At 38.9% G+C, this 21,418-nt stretch overlaps 1 protein-coding gene across 1 annotated transcript in view; it reads right to left on the bottom strand.

Annotated features, from left to right (window-relative positions):
- Nucleotides 1–21,418, bottom strand: part of LOC126082416 (phospholipid-transporting ATPase FetA-like) — a 130,068-nt gene that overhangs the window by 62,344 nt on the left and 46,306 nt on the right. Inside the window, exon 4 of the mRNA XM_049894946.1 lies at nt 1,433–1,491. Coding sequence (XP_049750903.1) covers nt 1,433–1,491 — 59 coding nt within the window. The remainder of the gene's footprint in view (nt 1–1,432; nt 1,492–21,418) is intronic.

Raw genomic sequence — 21,418 nt, 5'->3', positions numbered from 1 at the left:
GGTATTCATTCAAGACCACTTATCATAGCAAAACACCAGAAACATTTTATATGTTCATCAATAAGAGACTGGCTAAATAAAGGCATACAGATATAAGGGAAAACTATGCTGCTATTAAGTAACTGAGGTAGATCTATATATACTAAGTGAAAAGAGAAAATTGTGGAACTATGCTTTCATTTGTGTAAGAAAAAGCACATATATACATTATATGCAGATAAGATATAAATTTAGCTATATAGATGTATGTCATGGATTGAACTGTATCCCCCAAAAATGTACGTCAACTTGACTAGGCCATGATTCCCAGTATTGTGTGGTTGTCCCATTTTGTGATCTGATATAATTATCCTACTGTGTGTTGTAAATCCTAACCTCTATGATGTTAATGAAGGCAAGATTACAGGCAGTTATGTTAATGAGGCAGGACACAATCTACATGATTATACTGTATTTTCAGTCAATCTCTTTTAAGATATAAAAGATAGAAGCAAGAAGAGAGGAGAGGGACCTCCTGTCACCAAGAAAGAAGAGCCGGGAGTGGAGCATGTCCTTTGAACCTAGGATTCCTGCGCTGAGAAAATCCTACACCCAGGGGAAGACTGATGATAAGGACCTTCCCCTAGAGCTGAGAAAGAAAGCATTCCCCTGGAGCTGGTGCCCTGAATTCAGACTTCTAGACTCCTAAACTGTGAGAGAATAAACTTCTGTTTGTTAAAGTCATCCACTTGTGGTTTCTGTTACAGCAGCACTAGTAAGACAATGGATAGGCAAACATGCTGGAAAGATGCACACCAAATTGTTAAATGTGGTTACTTGGGGAATAGAATTAGAGCTCTGAGCTCTTGGGCAATGCTATAATATTAAGATTGTAAGCACTAAATGAGGTAATGATTTACAGTGTTAGCCTAGTACGTGACATAGTTATTATAAAAAGTTATTATTGTTATTTTTAAAAAATACTAATAAAATTTCTAAAAACAAATCTTCCAGTCTGGGCTGTGGGTAGGGGATGTATTTTTAATGATGGTGATTAGATTCTATGACTATGATTTTAAGCTTTTCTTCTGTGGCTGAGTAAGATAATTTCCTAGACACTATTTGGTTTATTTATTTGAAGTTGTTGCATATGCTGTGTATAAAGCTGTACTTGTGCTCTCTTTGCACTATTACTTTAGAATTAATTTATTTTCTAGGAGTTCTCTATAAAACCCAACATCTGAGACATATTTTCCCCTGAGTATAGGTCACTGGATTAATTTTGGGTTCTGAGCTCTCACTGTACCAGCCCTCAATGTATAGGAGCCTGAGAGAAAGTAGAATCTATGTTGAAGGATCCATATCTGCAGTAGATTGCCTGTTGTACCAACAAGGTGGAATATTACAGGAGAATACCAACTCCCTTATGAGATGGCTGGGGCCTAATACTCACTGGATATCCAAACATAGTGTTGTATTCTCTGTTGTTGGCTTGCAGTCTTCTCTCTTGTTCTGAAAAAGAGGAGAGAAATGATGAGAGGGATGGCCCTCCGTAGATCAGCCTGGGCCACTGGGTGCTAGTGAAGACTTCATTAGATCCTCACACTTTATCGTTGAGGATAGCTGTCTACGAAGTTTTGTTTTTTTATTCAAAGAATTGAGAAATATAATAAAAATGGAAACTTCCAGGTAGTCAAGCTTCTAGAAGCAAAAGGATAAGAAACTCCTGAGGAGTTCTCCATCCTTAACACTTCTACTGATTCCTAGACTATGTCTCCACAGACCACAGAATGGCCTGTGGTTTATCGCCAAACACAGAAACCCAGCCCTGCCTCATAAGTCAGTTCTAGCACCTTGTCTTAAGAGATCTGAAGTGCTTTTCTAAGCTAGCCGTTCTTTTCTTTTCTTTTTTTACTGTGCTTTAAGTGAAAGTTTACAAATCCAGTCAGTCTCTCATACAAAAACATATATACCTTGCTATGTACTCCTAGTTGTTCTCCCCCTAATGAGATAGCACACTCCTCCTCTCCACTCTGTACTCCCCGTGTCCATTCAGCCAGCTCCCGTCCCCCTCTGCCTTCTCATCCCCTCCAGACAGAAGCTGCCCACATAGTCTCATGTGTCTACTTGAGCCAAGAAGCTCACTCCTCATCAGTATCATTTTCTGTCTTATAGTCCAGTCCAATCCCTGTCTGAAGAGTTGTAAGCCAGCCATTCTTAATCTTGCTTAATGAAATATAAATTAATAAATCATTACTGAGCATCTACTGAATAGACGATAGCAGTTTGCTGGATGCTGTGGGTGGATAAAAAGATGAGTATGACAGAATCTCTGACTTAAAGGGACTTACAATTTGGTAGGAGTGAGCCTGATAACTTCCAGTTAAATCAGTTGCTGTTGAGTTGACTGCAACTCATGGTGACCCCATGTGTGTCAGCGTAGAACTGTGCTCCATAGGGTTTTCAATGACTGATTTTTTTGGAAGTAGATTGCCAGGCCCTTCTTCCTAGGTTCCTCTGGGTGGACTCTAACTTCTAACCTTTCAGTTAGCAGGCAAGCACCTTAACCATATGCGCTACCCAGGGACTCCTCATCACATCAAAACATACAGGCGTTACAAAACTGAGTGTGTTACTGTATTAGAAAAATCTTTAAAAATTTATCACTAGATTTTTCTGTCCTGAATGAAACATTCCTGTAGTATCTTAAATTCTTCCTTGGCTCAACAAGCATTTACCATATATCAAGATTCCATATATCAGGCCTCATGCTAGGTCCTAGGGTTACTGGATGAGGAAGACATCATCCCTGACCATTTTGGAACTCCTATTCCTAGTGGGGAAGACAAACATGAAAGAAAATTTCAATCTTATGTAAGGACAGGGATGGATACAAGTAAGCACTGGGTGTTGGAGGTGTACAGACGAGGGGCAATTAAGGGATGGGGTGGAAGGCAGGGAAAGAAGAACATGGAAGTGTTTCTGGGGGAGAAGATGCCTGAATTATTCTGCTGATATGGAGCTGAGTGCTACCCAGTTCTCTTAAGCCTGGATCTTATACCAAACAACCTGGAATTTAGCCTGAAGGTTGACCCTTAATACTTTCAATAATTCCTAGACTATGTCTCCAGATAATTTCTCCTCAGAGCATAAAAATAATTTCTCCTCTCAGAGCATAGGCCCAGGTAAATCCTCTGCCTCTGGGTTGTACTGAATGTCTATTTGAAAGCTCTTCTGGCCCTCTAAGGTACTCCTTAGCTCATGGCTCTGGAGATTAGAAAGAAATTTCCTTCCTTGGTCCTCAAAGATTCTCCCCTAGGCTACAAGCTCCTACTCTGATCAAGATCTCACTCCCTTCACAGCTCTTAGAGGAGTCTCTGAATCGAGGTCCTGACAACCCAATCCTGAAATAATTTTCTTTATTTTTTGGAATATAATTCACATAAAATTCACCTCCTAATTCCAGGAAACCCTAGTGGCGTAGTGGTTAAGTGCTCTGGCTGCTAACCAAAGGGTCAGCAGTTCAAATCCACCAGGTGCTCCTTAGAAACTCTGTGGGCCAGTTCTACTCTGTCCTATAGGGTCGCTATGAGTCTAATCGACTCGACAGCACTGGAATTTAATATAATTCAGTGGTTTTTAGTATATTCACAAGGTTGTGCAACCATTACCACTAATTCCAGATTATTTTCATCACTCCAAAAAAGAAGCCCCGCACCAATTCCCACAAAACCCAGCAACCATTAATTTACTTCTGCCTCTATGGACTTGCCTATTATGGACATTTCATATAAACAGAATCATAATATGTGGCTTTTTGTGACTGGCTTCTTTCACTTAGCATAATGTTTTCAAGGTTCGTCCATGTAGCATGTATCAGTAGTTTAGTCCTTTTTTTTTTGATACTGAGAGAAGTTTTTACCCAGCAAATAAGAAATTGGCAGCAAAGACAAGAATCACAGGATTTTATCAATTGATACAGAAAAGGCATTTGACAAAGTTCAACACCCATTCATGATAAAAACTCTCAGCAAAATAGGAATAGAAGGAAAATTTCTCAACATAATAAAGGGCATTTATACAAAGCCAACAGCCAACATCACCCTAAATGGAGAGAGCCTGAAAACATTCCCACTGAGAACGGGAACCAGACAAGGATACCCTTTATCACCATTCTTATTCAACATTGTGCTGCAAGTCCTAGCCAGAGCAATTAGGCTAAAGAAATAAAGCACATCCAGACTGGTAAGGAAGAAGTAAAAGTATCTATATTGGCTGATGACATGATCTTATACGCAGAAAACCCTAAGGAATCCTCCAGAAAACTACTGAAACTAATAGAAAAGTTCAGCAGAGTATCCGGATATAAGATAAACATACAAAAATCAGTTGGATTCCTCTACACCAACAAAAAGAACATCGAAGAGGAAATCACCAAATCAATGCCATTCACAGTAGCCCCCAAGAAGATAAAATACTTAGGAATAAATCTTATCAGAGATGTAAAAGACTTATACAAAGAAAGCTACAGTACACTTCTGCAAGAAACCAAAAGAGACTTACATAAGTAGAAGAACATACCTTGCTTGAGGATAGGAAGACTCAACATTATAAAAATGTCTGTTCTACCAAAAGCAATCTACACATTTTAATGCAATTCTGATCCAAATCCCAATGACATTCTTTAATGAGATGGAGAAACAAATCACCAACTTCATATGGAAGGGAAAGAGGCACCGGATAAATAAGGCAATACTGAAAAAGAAGAAAAAAGTGGGAGGCTTTACTCTACCTGATTTTAGAACCTATTACGCTGCCACAGTAGCCAAAACAGCCTGGTACTGGTACAACAACAGATACATGGACCAATGGAACAGAATTGAGAATCCAGACATAAATCCATCCACATATGAGCAGCTGATATTTGACAAAGGCCCCAAAACAGTTAAATGGGGAAAAGACAGTCTTTTTAACAAATGGTGCTGGCATAACTGGATATCCATCTGCAAAAAAATGAAACAAGACCCATACCTCACTCCATGCACAAAAACTAACTCAAAATGGATCAAAGACCTAAATATAAAATCTAAAACGATAAAGATCATGGAAGAAAAAATAGGGACAATGTTAGGAGCCCTAATACATGGCATAAACAGTATAGAAAACATTATAAAGAATGTAGAAGAAAAACTAGGTAACTGAGAGCTCCTAAAAATCAAACACCTATGCTCATCCAAAGACTTCACCAAAAAAGTAAAAAAGACTACCTACAGACTGGGAAAAAGTTTTTAGCTATGGCATTTCTGATCAGTGCCTGATCTCTAAAATCTACATGATATTGCAAAAACTCAACTGCAAAAAGACAAATAACCCAATTAAAAAATGGGCAAAAGATATGAACAGACACTTCACTAAAGAAGACATTCAGGTAGCTAACAGATATATGAGGAAATGTTCATGATCATTAGCCATTACAGAAATGCAGATCCAAACTACAATGAGATTTCATCTCACTCCAAAAAGGCTGGCATTAATCCAAAAAATACAAAATAATAAATGTTGGAGAGGCTATGGAGACACTGGAACACTTCTACACTGCTGGTGGGAATGTCAAATGGTACAATCACTTTAGAAATCGATTTGGCACGTCCTTAAAAAGCTAGACATAGAACTACCATACGATCCAACAATCCCACTCCTTGGAATATATCCTAGAGAAATAAGACCCTTTACACGAACAGATATACGCACACCCACGTTTACTGCAGCACTGTTTACAATAGCAACAAGATGGAAGCAACCGAGGTGCCCATCAACGGATGAATGGATGAATTATGGTATGTTCACACAATGGAATACTACGCATCGATAAAGAACAGTGAGGACTCTGTGAAACATTTCATAACATGGAGGAACCTGGAGGCATTATGCTGAGTGAAATTAGTCAGCTGCAAAAGGACAAATATTGTATAGGACCACTATTAATAAGAACTTAAGAAATAGTTTAAACTGAGAAGGAAACATTCTTTTGTGGTTACGAGAGGGGGCAGGGAGGGAGGGTGGAAAAGGGCATTCACTAATTAGATAGTAGATAAGAACTACTTTAGGTGACAGGAAAGACAACACACAATACAGGTGAGGTCAGCACAACTGGACTAAACGAAAAGCAAAGAAGTTTCCTGAATAAACTGAATGCTTTGAAGGCCAGCGTGGCAGGAGCAGGGGTCTGGGGACCATGGTTTCAGGGGGCATCTAAGGCAATTGGCATAATAAAACCTGTTAGGAAAACATTATGCATCCCACTTTGAAGAGTGGCGTCTGGGGTCTTAAACGCTAGCAAGCAGCCATCTAAGATGCATCAATGAGTCTCAACCCACCTGGATCAAAGGAGAATGAAGAATACCAAGGACACAAGGCAATTACAAGCCCAAAGACAGAAAGGGCCACATGAACCAGAGACTACATCATTCTGAGACCAGAAGAACTAGACGGTGCCCGGCTACAACCGATGACTGCCCTGACAGGGAACACAACAGAGAACCCCTGAGGGAGCAGGAGAGCAGTGGGATGCAGACCTCAAATTCTCATAAGACCAGACTTAATGGTCTGACTGAGACTAGAAGGACCCAGGTGGTCATGGCCCCCAGACCTTCTGTTGGCCCAGGACAGGAACCATTCCCGAAGCCAACTCTTCAGACATGGATTGGACTGGACAATGGGTTGGAGAGGGATGCTGGTGAGGAGTGAGCTTCTTGGATCAGGTGGACACTTGAGACTATGTTGGCATCTCCTGCCTGGAGGGGAGATGAGAGGGTAGAGGGGGTTAGAAGGTGGCGAAATGGACATGAAAAGAGGGTGGAGGGAGAGAGCGGGCTGCTTCAGTACGGAGAGAGTAATTGGGAGTGTGTAGCAAATTTTTTTTTTTTAGCAAGGTGTATATGGGTTTTTGTGTGAGAGACTGACTTGATTTGTAAACTTTCACTTAAAGCACAATAAAAATTATGTATATATATAAAAAAGAAATTAGCAGCAGAAAAAAATGTAAGCAAAATTATATTAGGTAATAAAAGCCCCCCCCCGCCCCCGCCAAAAAAAAACAAACTCATTGCCGTGGAGTCAGTTCTGGCTCATAGCGACCCTATACGACAGAGTAGAACTGCACTCAAAGGGTTTCTAAGGAGCAGCTGGTGGATTCGAACTGCTGACCTTTTGGTTAGCAGCCTGAGCTCTTAACCACTGCACCACCAGGGCTCCAAATTAGGTAATAGGAAGTATAAAAATACACAATCATTACTCTCATAAAACATTGTATTGGTTTTTTTTATCGTGGTGAAATATCCGAAACGTAAAAATTTACTATTTTAAAGTGTACTTTTCGTATATTCACAATGTTGGGTAATCATCACCTCGATGTAGTTCCAGAACATTTTCATCACCCCAGAAGTAAACCTCGTATCTATTAAGCAGTCACTTCCCATCCTCTTCCACCCCTAGCAACTACTAAACCTTTCTGTGTCTATGAATCTGTCTATTCCGGATAGGGACAGATTACCTAATAAGCAAGGTAAACACATGTTTAGGGCATCAACAGGAGTGCCAGTTGTCCAAAGCAAAGACCCATAGATGCCAAGCATACAGGACACAAGGAAAAGCAAGTGCCACAGTGGAAGGGAACTAGAAAGACACTAAATGAAATTAATACCAGCTCCAGTGTGTGAGAAGATGCCAGCTGGAAATAGGATTCACACAGGGTTATGAGGGCACCCATGTGCAAGGCTGTTTAAACTATGCTGAAGGCATCCAAGAAACTAGTGCAGGCTTATCCTGATGACTTAAATACAAACCTTTATGGAGAAGTGCGACATTTTCATTCTCACATGAAAACTAAGTTTACGGATACAGGAAAGACAAATTTTACTCATGTAGGCATGCATGACTCCAAAATACAAGATAAAATACAAAGCATATTTCCCAATGTTGAAATTGCTTTATGCATATTCCTAACTTTAATGATCACAAATTGCACAACAGAATGCCCATTTTTGTCCCTAAAAGAGACTCAAAAACCCTCAGGGTACAACAATTATTCAAGAAAGACTTGACTCATTGTCCTTATTTTGTATGGAAGTAGATATTGTTCAGCAGCTTAATTGTGACGAGATTATTGAATTTGTAAGAGCAAAGAATAGAAAGAAATGTTTTTACTTATGCTAGAGACGAAAGGTTTATCTAAAAATAAAATATAGCAATTTTTTATAATATTTGTTTTCTGGTCATTAACTTTTATGACATCTTTTCATTTGTACATTTATAATTATAGCATTTATTACAAAACAAGCATCAAAACTGAAGTACGAGCTGTTTAAAGCAGAACTGGTGAAAGTCAGTTTTTCATTGTGAGAAAACAACAGATTGACTGTTGAAACAACTAAGTTCACTGACTCATTTTCTTTGTTGTAGAATATGTGGCATATTCTTTTTGTAGAAAATGTTGTGTATAGTAAAAATCTTAGTACCTTCCATCCATTAAAAATTTTATGATCCAGTTCATCTCATTCTGCTAAAATGGCATACGCCACTTTTGCATTCAATCCCTAACACTATAAAAAAAAAAGTCGGATTTAAAAAGAAGTTACATCATGGATAGCTAAGACACACACATACACACACACATATATAACTCATATATCCTGTTTGAATGTGTGAGTAAGCAAAGGAGGGGGCACCACAGATTATCAATGTTTAGGGCCCTAACTTGCCTTAATCTGGCCCTGATTCAGGATTATTTCATATAAATGGAACCATACAATATGTGGTCTTTTGTGATTGGCTTCTTTCACTTAGCATAATGTTTTAACAGTTTATCCATATTGTTGCATCCATCAGTCCTTCACTCCTTTTTTATGGTTGAATAATATTCCACTGATGGATATATCACATTTTGTTTATCCATTCATCAGTCGATAGACATTGGGTTGCTTCTACCTTTTCGCTATTGTGAATAGCGCTGCTACGAGCATTTGTGTATAACTTTTGTGTGAACATATATTTTCATTTCTCTTTGGTACATACCTAGGAGTGGAACTGCTGGATTATATGGTAGTTCTATGTTTAACTTTTTGAGGAACGGCCAAACTTTTCCAAAGTGACTGCACAATTTTACATTCATACCAGCAATGTATGAGAATCTCAATTTCTCCACATCCTCACCATCACTTGTTATTGTTTGCCCTTTAATTTTAGCCAACCTTTAAAAATTGATTCAAGAAGTCTAGGGTGGAGCCCAGACATCTGCATTTTAATAAGCTCCTCAGGTGATTCTGATACATAAGGTTAAAAACAACTGCCTGGCACATTTATCTTGTGGCTGTCATCAGAGAGAAATTCCTACTTTATAGCCTATAGTCTGCATTCCAGTGAGTCACATAAGTATACACAGTATTTGTGTATCCATGTACATGTGTGTGTATTCTGGGTATACAACACATTTAGATATGCGGTATGGATACTGTCATGTACTGAATTATGTCCCCCTGCCCAAATGTATGTATCAATTTGGCTGGGCCCTGATTCCCCCATATTGTGTAGTTGTCCTCCATTTTGTGATTGTAATTTTATGTTAAAGAGGATTAGGGTGGGATTGTAACACCACCCTTACCCAGGTCTCATCCCTGATCCAGTGTAAAGGGAATTTCCCTGGGGTGTGGTCTGTACCACCTTTGATCTTATAAAAGATAAAAGGAAAGGAAAGCAAGCAGATAGGTGGGAACCACCAAGAAAGCAGTGCTGGGAGCAGAGCGTGTCCTTTGGACCTGAGGCTCTTGCGCGGAGATGCTCCCAGACCAAGGGAAGACTGAAGACAGGGACCTTCCTCCAGACCCAACAGTGAGAAAACGCATTCCCCTGGAGCTGATGCCCTGAATTTGGACTTTTAGATTACTTTACCGTGAGAAAATAACCTCTTTTTAAAGCCATCCACTTGTGGTATTTCTGTTACAGCAAGACTAGGTGACTAAGACAGATACTTTTATCCTATTTCATTTAGTTAGAGCAGAAACCAAAGCATCAATTCTCTACCAACTTCTGAAGGCTCCTGCTAATGGTGGCTCCGAAGAATGGGGTGGGGATTGAGCTTTCCCATAATCTCCATTAAGGATTCCCCTATTCTTTGATAAGGACAATGAATGGTTTTTCAATCTTATGTAAAGTGAGGAAACCCTGGTGGTGTAGTGGTTAAGTGCTACAGCTACTAACCAAAAGGTCGGCAGTTCGAAGCAACCAGGCGCTCCTTGGAAACTCTACGGGGCAGCTCTACTCTGTCCTCGAGGGTCGCTGTAAGTCGGAATTGACTCTACGGCAGTGGGTTTAGGTTTTAGTGGTTTAGTATGTAAAGTGATATGCAGGTACAACATCACTCTTTCTGTGCCCCAGGCCTTTCTTGTAAAGAAATCCTAGAGATGTTATTGGTTCCAAGTCACCGTTGCCCTGGTAAGAATTGTTTATTTGGTTTCAAATATCATTGCTAACACTTTCCACAAAGAAAGAAACTACAACTGGGAATGAGTAAATTTCTTATTGAAAATATGTAAGGGGTCAAAGTCTGAACACTAGCCAGCGAAAAGGCAGAAGGAACTATGAGGAAGCAACTTCAGGGATTTACACAAATTGTGGGCAAGGTGCTAGGATTGCTCAGGTAATGACATTGTGGTGTTTGGCTAGGTTTACTGAAGGACTTGAGAGTATACAGATTTGGATTATGTATAGATTAATTTGGACAGAGTTGACATTTTTGCATTATTAGTCCCCCCTCCAGGAACATACATCCCTATGGGAGACCACAGCATGAGATGGTATTCTCTTGAGAAGCTGCTCCTTTGTGCATGATGATCATGTCTCTATAATCATCTTGCCAGCAATTCACAAACAAGCTACTACGAGTCTTCCTTGGGCTAGGTTTACAACCCAGTTGTGAAGCTTGTGTTCTTCCGGATTAGTGCATTTCTTTCTCGTTATATTTCTTTCTTGTGATTACTAGGATTAACTGAATAAAGATGAAGAAGTTGTATATAGATATGAGATGACCCTGAAAGATGTTTTATGCCTTGTATTTATTGGTTAGTGGTTTATTTACAACCCTGTGATACAGGAGCTCCTGCTAACCATTGTAGTTAGTTTTCCAAAGCAGTGGTATATAAATGGCTCATATAATTTACCTGCAAATCTAGGATTTAGGCTGCTGCACACCCTAAGCCCTTTGGGAAGTGACATTCTCAGAGGCTCATATAGCTGCTGATTAGGGCAAAGCACCAGGGTACTATTGGTGATTCTACCAGTGTTGAGCTTGTCTAATCCCTGGACAGACTAATTTTCTACTGCGTTCAAACTCAATTTACTATGGCACTGGTAAGTAAAATCAGTCTCTCCCATGCCATTTGCCCCTTCAACCAGACCCAACAGACCAGCATAGTCTCTCTATTTATTCAAAATATTATTTTATGACCCTGGATAAAGTCCTAATATTGTCTAATCAAATTTCACGTTTATTAGTAAATTTAAACCTAGATATCACCGATTAGTTTTTAATTTACCAAAGGTCTAACTCATTTCCTAGCAACTCATCTGCGTATAGCAGGCCATTCTCTCGAAGCCCTCCAGCTCTGAGGGATATGCGGAGTCCAGGCTGTGCACAGCAACTGAACACATGCCTCCCCTGTTTAAGAGTAAAGTAAAGCAGACAGATCCCAAAGCTAGAGCCTGCACCAGTAAAGACAAACTAAGACTCCAAAGTGGGGCAAGATTAACTTTCACCTAGTTCTGGCTCTTTGATGCCAGAACCTGCCATGGAAGAAGAGGGAGGAGAAAGCCAAACAGATTTTCACCAAGAGGGGAAAAGGAATTGAGGGCTAGAAAGTCAGATTTTATAAGAGGCCTCTACAGGAGAAAAAGGAGAGAAAAATGGCTTTTGGCAGACAGAAGGGAAAACTTCAGTTTGCATAACCATCTAGGAGAAGACACTAGAAGTCTGAAAGAGAAAGAAGACAGGCTTCAGAAAAGGAAGGAGACAGTAATGTTTGAGATAATAAAGGCAGGAAGAACGTTTTTGGACCAGATTAAAAAAAAAATTCAAGATTTCATAGGGTTGGTGAATACTGTTTGAATATTGGTAAGTGGAGAACTACATGCTTTCCCCACTACTTGTTAGTTCAAAGTTTATTCAAGTTTGGCTGAAACAAGAGTGACAAAATAAAAATTATGGATGAGGGGTTAGAACTACAGAAGATTAGAAATTATCTTAAATAAGAAAGTCTAGGGAATGGTCTAACTGAAGAGATCCCTGCTATGAAATTCAAGGCAACAAACATCTAGTGCTCTAGCCTCCTGTCTAGGCACCCAGGGTCTAAAGGACACACTCCACTCCCAGTACTGCTTTCTTGCTGGTATGAGGTCCCCACTCTGCTCATTTCCCTTTCCTTTTATCTCTTGTAAGATAAAAGCTGGTGTAGGCCACACCTCAGGGAAAATCCCTTTACACTGGATCAAGGATGTAACTTTAGTAAGGATGTTACCATCCCACCCTAATCCTCTTTAATATAATCTAATCTTGCCTCATTAACCAACGGCAGAGATTAGGATTTACAACACATAGGAAAATTACAATCACGAAATGGAAGACAACCATGGAATACTAGGAATCATGGCCTAACCAACTTGACATATATCTCCAGGGAACACAATTCAATCCATGACAATTGGGAACTAAGAACTGAGTCTACAGCCTATTCAGTGAGGACCTGGTTTCACAAGCACCTGTGCTGAGAGCTGTCCTGGAGGTAGTAAAATCACTGAACACCTTGATAAAGCAAGGCAACTTGGTGTTATAAGATGTGCAGCAGACTTAAAACTTAAAAATATGATAGGCTCCCATACTGGCTAAGAACATGGACAATTGAGTCAGGCTGCCAAGTTTCAAATCTCAGTTTTCCACTTAACAGCTCTGTAGCCTTAAGCAAGTTACTTAACCTCTCTGAGGCTCATTTTCTTTATCTGTAAAATGAAAATAATAGTAATATCTACCTCATAAGGTTATTGTGAGGATAACTGAGGTAAGGGTACATAAAGCATTTTAGAACAATTCCTAGTACATAAAAAATGAGATTCTAGACTGGGCTCTGTCACTAAATTGTTAAATGATCTAGGGCAAGTCACTTTCCATTTCTGGGCTTCAGTTTCCTCATGTATAAAATGGGGATAGTAAAACCTACTTTATATGCTGATGTGAGGGCTAAAAGGGATGGTAAATGTAAGGTGGCTACATGATTCCCAGTACATCGAGTGCTTACCGGAAAACCAAAAGGGAAGAACACAATCACCGTTTTTCAAGCTGAAAGAACTGAAGAAAAAATTCAAGCCTTGAGTTACAATAGTGAAGGATTCCATGGGGAAAATATTAAACGACGCAGGAAGCATCAAAAGAAGATGGAAGGAATACATAGAGTCATTATACCGAAAAGAATTAGTTGATGTTCAACCATTTCAAGAGGTGGCATATGATCAGGAACCGATGGTACTGAAGAAAGTAGTCCAAGCTGCTCTGAAGGCATCGGCGAAAAACAAGGCTCCAAGAACTGAGAGAATATCAATTGAGATGTTTTCAACAAACAGATGCAGCACTGGAGGTGCTCACTCGTCTATGCCAAGAAATATGGAAGACAGCTTCCTGGCCAACTGACTGGAAAAGATCCATATTTATGCCTATTCCCAAGAAAGGTGATCCAACCAAATGTGGAAATTATCGAACAATATCATTAATATCACACACAAGCAAAATTTTGCTGAACATCATTCAAAAATGGCTACAGCAGTACATTGACAGGGAACTGCCAGAAATTCAGGCTGGTTTCAGAAGAGGACATTGAACCAGGGATATCATTGCTGATGTCATATGGATCCTGCCTGAAAGCAAAGAATACCAGAAGGATGTTTACCTGTGTTCTATTGACTATGCAAAAGCATTCGAGTGTGGATCATAACAAATTATGGGTAACACTGCAAAGAATGGGAATTCCAGAACACTTAATTGTGCTCATGAGGAACCTTTACATAGATCAAGAGGCAGTTGTTCCGACAGAACAAGGGGATACCGATTGGTTTAAAGTCAGGGAAGGTGTGCGTCAGGGTTGTATTCTTTCACCATACCTATTCAATCTGTATGCTGAACAAATAATCCAAGAAGCTGGACTATATGAAGAAGAACAGGGCATCAGGATTGGAGGAAGACTGATTAACAACCTGCGTTACGCAGATGACACAACCTTGCTTGCTGAAAGTGAGGAGGACTTGAAGCACTTACTAATGAAGATCAAAGACCACAGCCTTCAGCGTGGATTACACCTCAACATAAAGAAAACAAAAATCCTCACAACTGGACCAATGAGCAACATCATGATAAACAGAGAAAAGATTGAAGTTGTCAAGGATTTCATTTTACTTGGATCCACAATCAACAGCCATGGAAGCAACAGTTAAGAAATCAAAAGATGCATTGCATTGGGTGAATCTGCTCCAAAGAACCTCTTTAAAGTGTTGAAGAGCAAAGATGTCACCTTGAAGACTAAGGTGTGCCTGACCCAAGCCATGATATTTTCAATCACATCATACGGATGTGAAAGCTGGACCGTGAATAAGGAAGACTGAAGAAGAATTGACGCCTTTGAACCGTGGTGTTGATGAAGAATATTGAATATACCATGGACTGCCAGAAGAATGAACAAATCTGTCCTGGACGAAGTACAACCAGAATGCTCCTTAGAAGCAAGAATGGCAAGACTGCATCTTACATACTTTGGACATGTTGTCGGGAGGGATCAGTCCCTGGAGAAGGACATCATGCTTGGCAGAGTACAGGGTCAGCAGAAAAGAGGAAGATCCTCAACGAGGTGGACTGATAAAGTGGCTGCAACAATGAGCTCAAGCATAATGATTGTTAGGATGGCTCAGCACCGGGCGGTGTTTCGTTCTGCTGTGCATAGCGTCGCTATGAGTCGGAACCAACTCGACGGCACCTAACAACAATGACTTGTCAAGGAGATTCCATAAACATCATTGTTACAGTTATCTGTGCCCCAAAATAGATTTTGAACTCTCAGCTACCTCCTGGGGGTGTACTATGCTGATCTAGCCAGTGGAGAAGAAAAGGTACAAAAACCACAGTCTCATGAGGGGAATTCTCCTCATTCCTTGGTGGGATGGGAGTAGAAGTATCAAAATTGAAAAAAAACTCTATTTAAGGATGTCTTTATAGTTTTGACTCATATGCCAGGGTGAAAATTTAGCTCCTATGTAATCTTGATGCAATCCAATCTCGTTTTTTAGGGGTTAAAGCTACAGAAGATTGGAGATGAGCCTGGACAAGAAAAGCAAATGAGCTTTACAAGAGAGAACTAGATAAAGGACACATTGAAAAATAAGTAGCCATGAAGAAGAAGGAAGGGAGGAGAAAAGGAGGAAGGCCAGTTGGTCAGGTACAATCAGGCTTAGGTAGTTCTGAGCAAATCTCTCCTGGCTCACAGTGGGAAATGATCATAAACGGGGATTTCCAGCTACAGAAAGAAGAGCAGTGAGATGAACTTTAGAACTGCAAGTCTATAACAAGCAGACTTGTCAAGACCGCCTCTCCTTATAGTACCAGACTTCTAGTTCTCAAGTAAGTCAAGGTGCTGGTAAAGGAAACTCAGCAATGACCCCTTGCTTTCACTCTAGATAAACAGGCCTAGGTGATCTCAAACAAGTCACTTAATGCCTGTGATGGAAATTTCCGCATCTCCAAAAATCAGTGAGGAAACTGCAAGGAAAAGGATAATGGGCCAATTCTTGGACAGCTGCCTGAATTATCATGTGATGACTGCCATACAAATATAACTACATGTTTTAGCATCTCTAGAACAGAATTGTGGGTATTAGTTGGAGTCAATTTGGAGTCAATTTATATTAGGACTACTGGAATTTCTTAGGCAGATTCAAAACGATAGTAATTTATCACACGGTGGTCAAATAGCATAACTTGAAATATTACAGATATCAGTACATTTAACTAACGATATGGCTCATAGTCTTGGGTATATAAGAAATTTTCTATTTTATCTCTCCAGACTTAATCTCTAATATATCTGAAGTGCAACTGCCATATGATATTTCCATTCTAAAGAATGGTAAGAAGAATAGTTAAATGATATAGCAGAGAGTCATCACAGAAAAGACCAGAATTCCTGGCTCTGTAGAAGGGGCAGTAACTAATTTGTTTTCTTACCACCTGTCTTAGGCTGGGTTCTCTAGAGAGACAAAATCAGTGAAGCATATGTGTGTGTGTGTGTGTGTGTGTGTGTGTGTATGCACATATATATGTATAAACCATAAAAACCCGTTGCTGTTGAGTCGATTCCAACTCAGGACAGAGTAGAACTGCCCCGTAGAGTTTCCAAGGAGCACCTGGTGGATTCAAACCGCCGACCCTTTGGTTAGCAGCCATAGCACTTAGCCACTATGCCACCAGGGTTTCCAATGTATGTATATATAATGTATATATGTATATATAGAGAGAGAAAGATCAAGGAACTGGCTCACATAGTTGTAGAGGCTGGAAAGTAAAAAGTCCATGGGTTAGGCATCAGGCTGGATGTTTCTCCTGACTCACACAGCTGCAGGGGCTGACAAACCCAAGATCAGTAGGTCAGACAGCAGACTGCTGCCTCAGGTTCCAAGAACCAGAGGTCAGATAATGACAAAATGGATGCAGGATCCAGAGTGAGCAAAAGTCAGTGAGCTTTGCTAGAAAATCCATCTATACTGGATGTAGGCCACATGCCCAAGGAAACTCTTTCAACTGACTGGCTGCTCATAGCAGATCTCATCATGGAGGTGATTATATTACATAAGATCCATCATATGGAGGTGATTACATTTTATCAGATCTCATCATGGAGGTGATTACATCATTATTTAACTGCCAAACTACATCATAACTGCCAAACCACTGAGAATCATGGCCCAGCCAAGCTGACACAAAACCTTAACAATCACATTGCCATTTCATTACATTTTTCTGGTTCAGTCTACCCACCGCTATGACTCATGGGTTACATTAAATTCAGTTATGCTACTTAGTTATAATACCATTTTTGTCTCTAAACAAACAGCTCCTTAAAGGTAGAGACCATGTATTTTTTTCCTTTCTTTAAACCTCTGTATCCCACTGATGGACCTGAGCATTAAGCCCTGAATTTAATAAAGATTTGTTGAATGAACAAGTGAACAAATGAATAGATGCTTAGAAATACATTCTGCTAAATTGTGGTAGGATTTCTGTCCAAACTTCTCTAATGGAGGATAATTACATCCTCCTTGTGGTGGGAAGGTCTAAGTAATCACACTAAAAGAGAAACTTCAGGTAAGACTAATTCTTTATTGACCTTTCTATGCTAAGGTCAGCAAATAGGAAGGTATTTAGCATGGCTAAAGAGGGTGTGTAGAGTGCAATGACAAAATGAGCCCCAAGAGGAAGCTCCCCGGACTCCTGAATGTCATGAAAAGTTCAGTTCTCCAGCTACTATAGTTCTCTTGTCACCCCTGTCTCTGATCATTCCCTTTAACTTTACTAATTCTCCTGTTTGAGTTCCGAAGAAACAAGACTATAATTTTTCAAAGGATGAGATACCAAAGAAAATCAATATTGTCTTAAAAGGCAAAAAAATTAACAGAGTACAGTTGAAGACTGGTTTGGCTGCCATAATTCAGGAGGTACTCAAAACCAAAGGCCCCACTCCCTGCTCCCCTTGGAGACCTTTGGTTTCTCCCTTTTCCTCTCTAAAAGAGAAGCTGACAGGAACATAATTCATATCACCCCAGGTAGATGGAAGTTGGGAATTGTGCTTTGCCATTCCGACTTCTTTTGGAATATAGGACCAATGGTCTCTCTCTCATCAGTGTGATAAAGGAAAAATCAGTCATGTTTGACTGAACTGCTGCTAGACATCACTATCAGTGCTTCTCAATCATAAAACTTTCCCTACAATAGGAGATAAAGAATTGGGAAAGTTATATTAAGAGCCACCAGTTAGAAACAAGATGCCATTCACACAAAGCTGGATCTAACAGTAAACTCTGGTGATGCTAAAGAAGCAATTTGACTCTAAGAGATTCAAAAACTCAATCCTTTATGCTTAGGGTTGTCAGGTTTAGCTAATAAAAATACAAGTACAAAATAAGTATGTTGCAAATATTACATAAGACATACTTATACTACAAAATTATTCATTATTTATTTGAAATTCAAATTGAACTGAGAATCCTACATTTTATCTGGCAAAATTCTGTCCTTCCACAGAAACATTAAAAAACCAGCGACAAATGATCAGAACTAATTTTGTCAGAACTTTGGAAAACAGTCAAAGATTTACAGCAACCAAATGAACCCCGAATCAAGAAAAATACAACTAAGGTAGGAAAACTTTGTAGCATTTTACTTGCCCTTGCCTCAGCTCCCAGCTCTGCAGCAGTCTTGAAGATGGCAGCCTATGTTCCCAATGTGGGGCCCTGGTCCCTGGTTCTGGAGGGAGCAGAGCCGATGTTATTCACAAATTATTGTGTTTGTTCTAACCTGGGCTACCTGAAGGTCTGATGCAATGGCTGAAAAGTGGTAGGCATTGCTTGAGAACACTGTAAGGCATCAGAAATTTCACAGCACCTGGGGCAAAAGATTACAGTTGAAACATATAATAGACGACCTAAATAAAGTATGACAGGAAAATCCAGGGAAAAACTTTCACTGGGAAATTGGGGCATTCAAAAGCGCATGCTCAGAAAAGACCACGATCACAGAAAACCCTAAGCTTTCACCACTGGCTGACCTATAGAATTCCATATCTGGCAAAACTATCCTTCAAGAATGAAGAAGAAATTAAGAAATTTCCAGACAAACAAAAGCTAAGGAAGTTTTTTACTAGTAGATTTGCCTTACAATAAATGCTAAAGAGAGTCTGTCAGGTTGAAATGAAAGGACACTAGATAGTAACCTGAAGTCATATGAAGAAATAAAGAACATTGGTAAAGGTTAACTTAAAAAAAAAAGGTTAACTACATAGGTAAATATATAAGCTAGTATTACTATTTTTGGTTTGGAACACCTGTTTTTTTCTATATGGTTTAAAAGGCAAATGCATATAATAATAATCATAAATCTATATATAAAGATGTAATCTGATACAATAACTATATAAAGGGGGAAGGACAGAGATGTATACGAGCAGAGTGCCTGTATACCAATGAAACTAAGTTGGATTATTAACACTAGGTTGTTTTAAGTTTTAAATTTTATTGTGGTGAAATATATACAACAAAATTTTGCCATTTTAACCATTTTGAAGTGTATAATTTAGTGGCATTAATTACATTCACAATGTCCAAGCATCACCACTAACCACCTCCAAAAGTCTCCCATCAACCCAAACAGAAACTTAGCACCCCTCAAGCAACAATTCCCCATCAACCCTTCTTGCCAGCCCCTGACAACCACTAAAAAACTCTTGTCTCTATGCATTTGCCTATTCTAGATACATAAGTAAGATCATACAATATTTGTCCTTTGGTGACTGGCTTATTTTCACTCAGTATTTTTTTCAAATCATAGGATATATCAGAACTTCGTTTCTCTTTATGGCTGAATAATACTCCACTCTATGTGTATACCACATTTTGTTTGCCTGCTGATGGAAACATGGGTTGATCGTAGCTTTTGGCTGCTGTAAATAATGCTGCAGTGAACATTGGTATAAAAGTATCTGTTTGGGTCCTTGCTGTCAAATATTTTGGGCATATACCTAGGAGTGGAATTGTTGGATCATATGGTAATTCTATGCTTAGCTTTTTGAGGAATCACAAAACTGTTTTCCACAGCAGTTGTACCATTTTACATTCCCAATAGCAACGCATGAAGGTTCCTCATCAACATTTTCTATTTTCCATTTTCTGATAGCAGCAAGGCAGTGAGTTAGACTGTTATAAGTTTAAGATGTTAACTGTAATCCCCAAAGTAATCACACACACACACACACAAATATACATATATAAAAGGAAAGAAGAAGGGAATAAAAATGGCACACTGCAAAAAAATCAATAAAGGACAAAAAAGGGCAGTATTAGAGGAATGAGAAACAGAAAACATATAGCAAAATGGCAAAAGTAAGTCGTTTCTAATCAATAATCCATTTAAATGTAAAAAGACTAAACTCTCCAAGTAAAAGGCAGAGACTGGCAGAATAGATTAAAAAACATGATCCATTACATGATGTTTACAAGAGACTTACTTTAGATACAAAAACACAAAGAGGTTTAAAGTGAAAGGATAGAAAAAGATATTCCATGCAAACAGTAACCAAAAGAGAGCTATATTATCAGACGAAATAGATTTTAAGTCAAAAAGGTTACAAGAAACAAAGGGCATTATATATATTGATAAAAGGTTCAATCCATCAAGAATATATGCAATTATAAACATGCATGCACTGAACAACAGAGCCCCAAAATATATAAAGGATTTACAAAATTGAGGGGAGAAATAGACAATTCTATAATAATAGCTAGAGATTTCAATGCCCCACTTTCAATAATGGATAGGGCAATCAGATCAGCAAGTAAATACAGAACTTGAAGGAAACACTAAACCAATAACAATTAAACAACAAACCAATTAGACCTAGCAGAAATACACAGAACACTCTACTCAACAACAGCAGAAGAAACACTCTTCTCAAGTGCACATGGACTATTCTCCAAAACAGACCACACGTTAGGCCACAGAAAAAGCCTCAATAAATTTTAAAAGCCTGAAATCATACTAAATAACTTCTCTAACCACAATAAAATGAAACTAGGAATTAATAACAGAAGAAAAACTGAAAAACTCACAAACATATGGAAGTTGAATAACACACTCTTAAACATTCTATGAGTTAAAGAAGAAATCACAAGGTAAATCAGAAAATACCTAGAGACAAATGAAACTGAAAACACAATATACAAAAATATACGGGGTGCAGCAAAGACAGTGCTCAGAGGGAAATTTATAGCTTTAAACACCTATGTTAAAAAGTAGAAAGACGTTAAATCAATAACCTAACTATAAATCTTCAGAAACTAGAAAAAGAACAAACTAAATCAAAGCTACCAGAAGGAAGAAAATAATAAAGATTAAAGTGGAGACAAATGAAACAGACAATAGAAAAACAATAAAGTCAATGAAACCAAAAGCTGGTTCTTTGAAACAATCGACAAAACTGACAAAGCTTTAGCTAAACTAAGAAAAAAATTTGAGAAGACTCAAATCACTAAAATCAGAAATGAAAACGGGGACATTACTATTGACTTTACAGAAATAAAAAAGGATTAT

This window comes from Elephas maximus, chromosome 9, assembly GCF_024166365.1.
Source record: "Elephas maximus indicus isolate mEleMax1 chromosome 9, mEleMax1 primary haplotype, whole genome shotgun sequence".
In the NCBI taxonomy this organism is placed as follows: Eukaryota; Metazoa; Chordata; class Mammalia; order Proboscidea; family Elephantidae; genus Elephas; species Elephas maximus.
The sequence above is the reverse complement of the archived record's forward strand: the minus strand, read 5'-3'. Positions and strand labels throughout refer to the sequence as shown.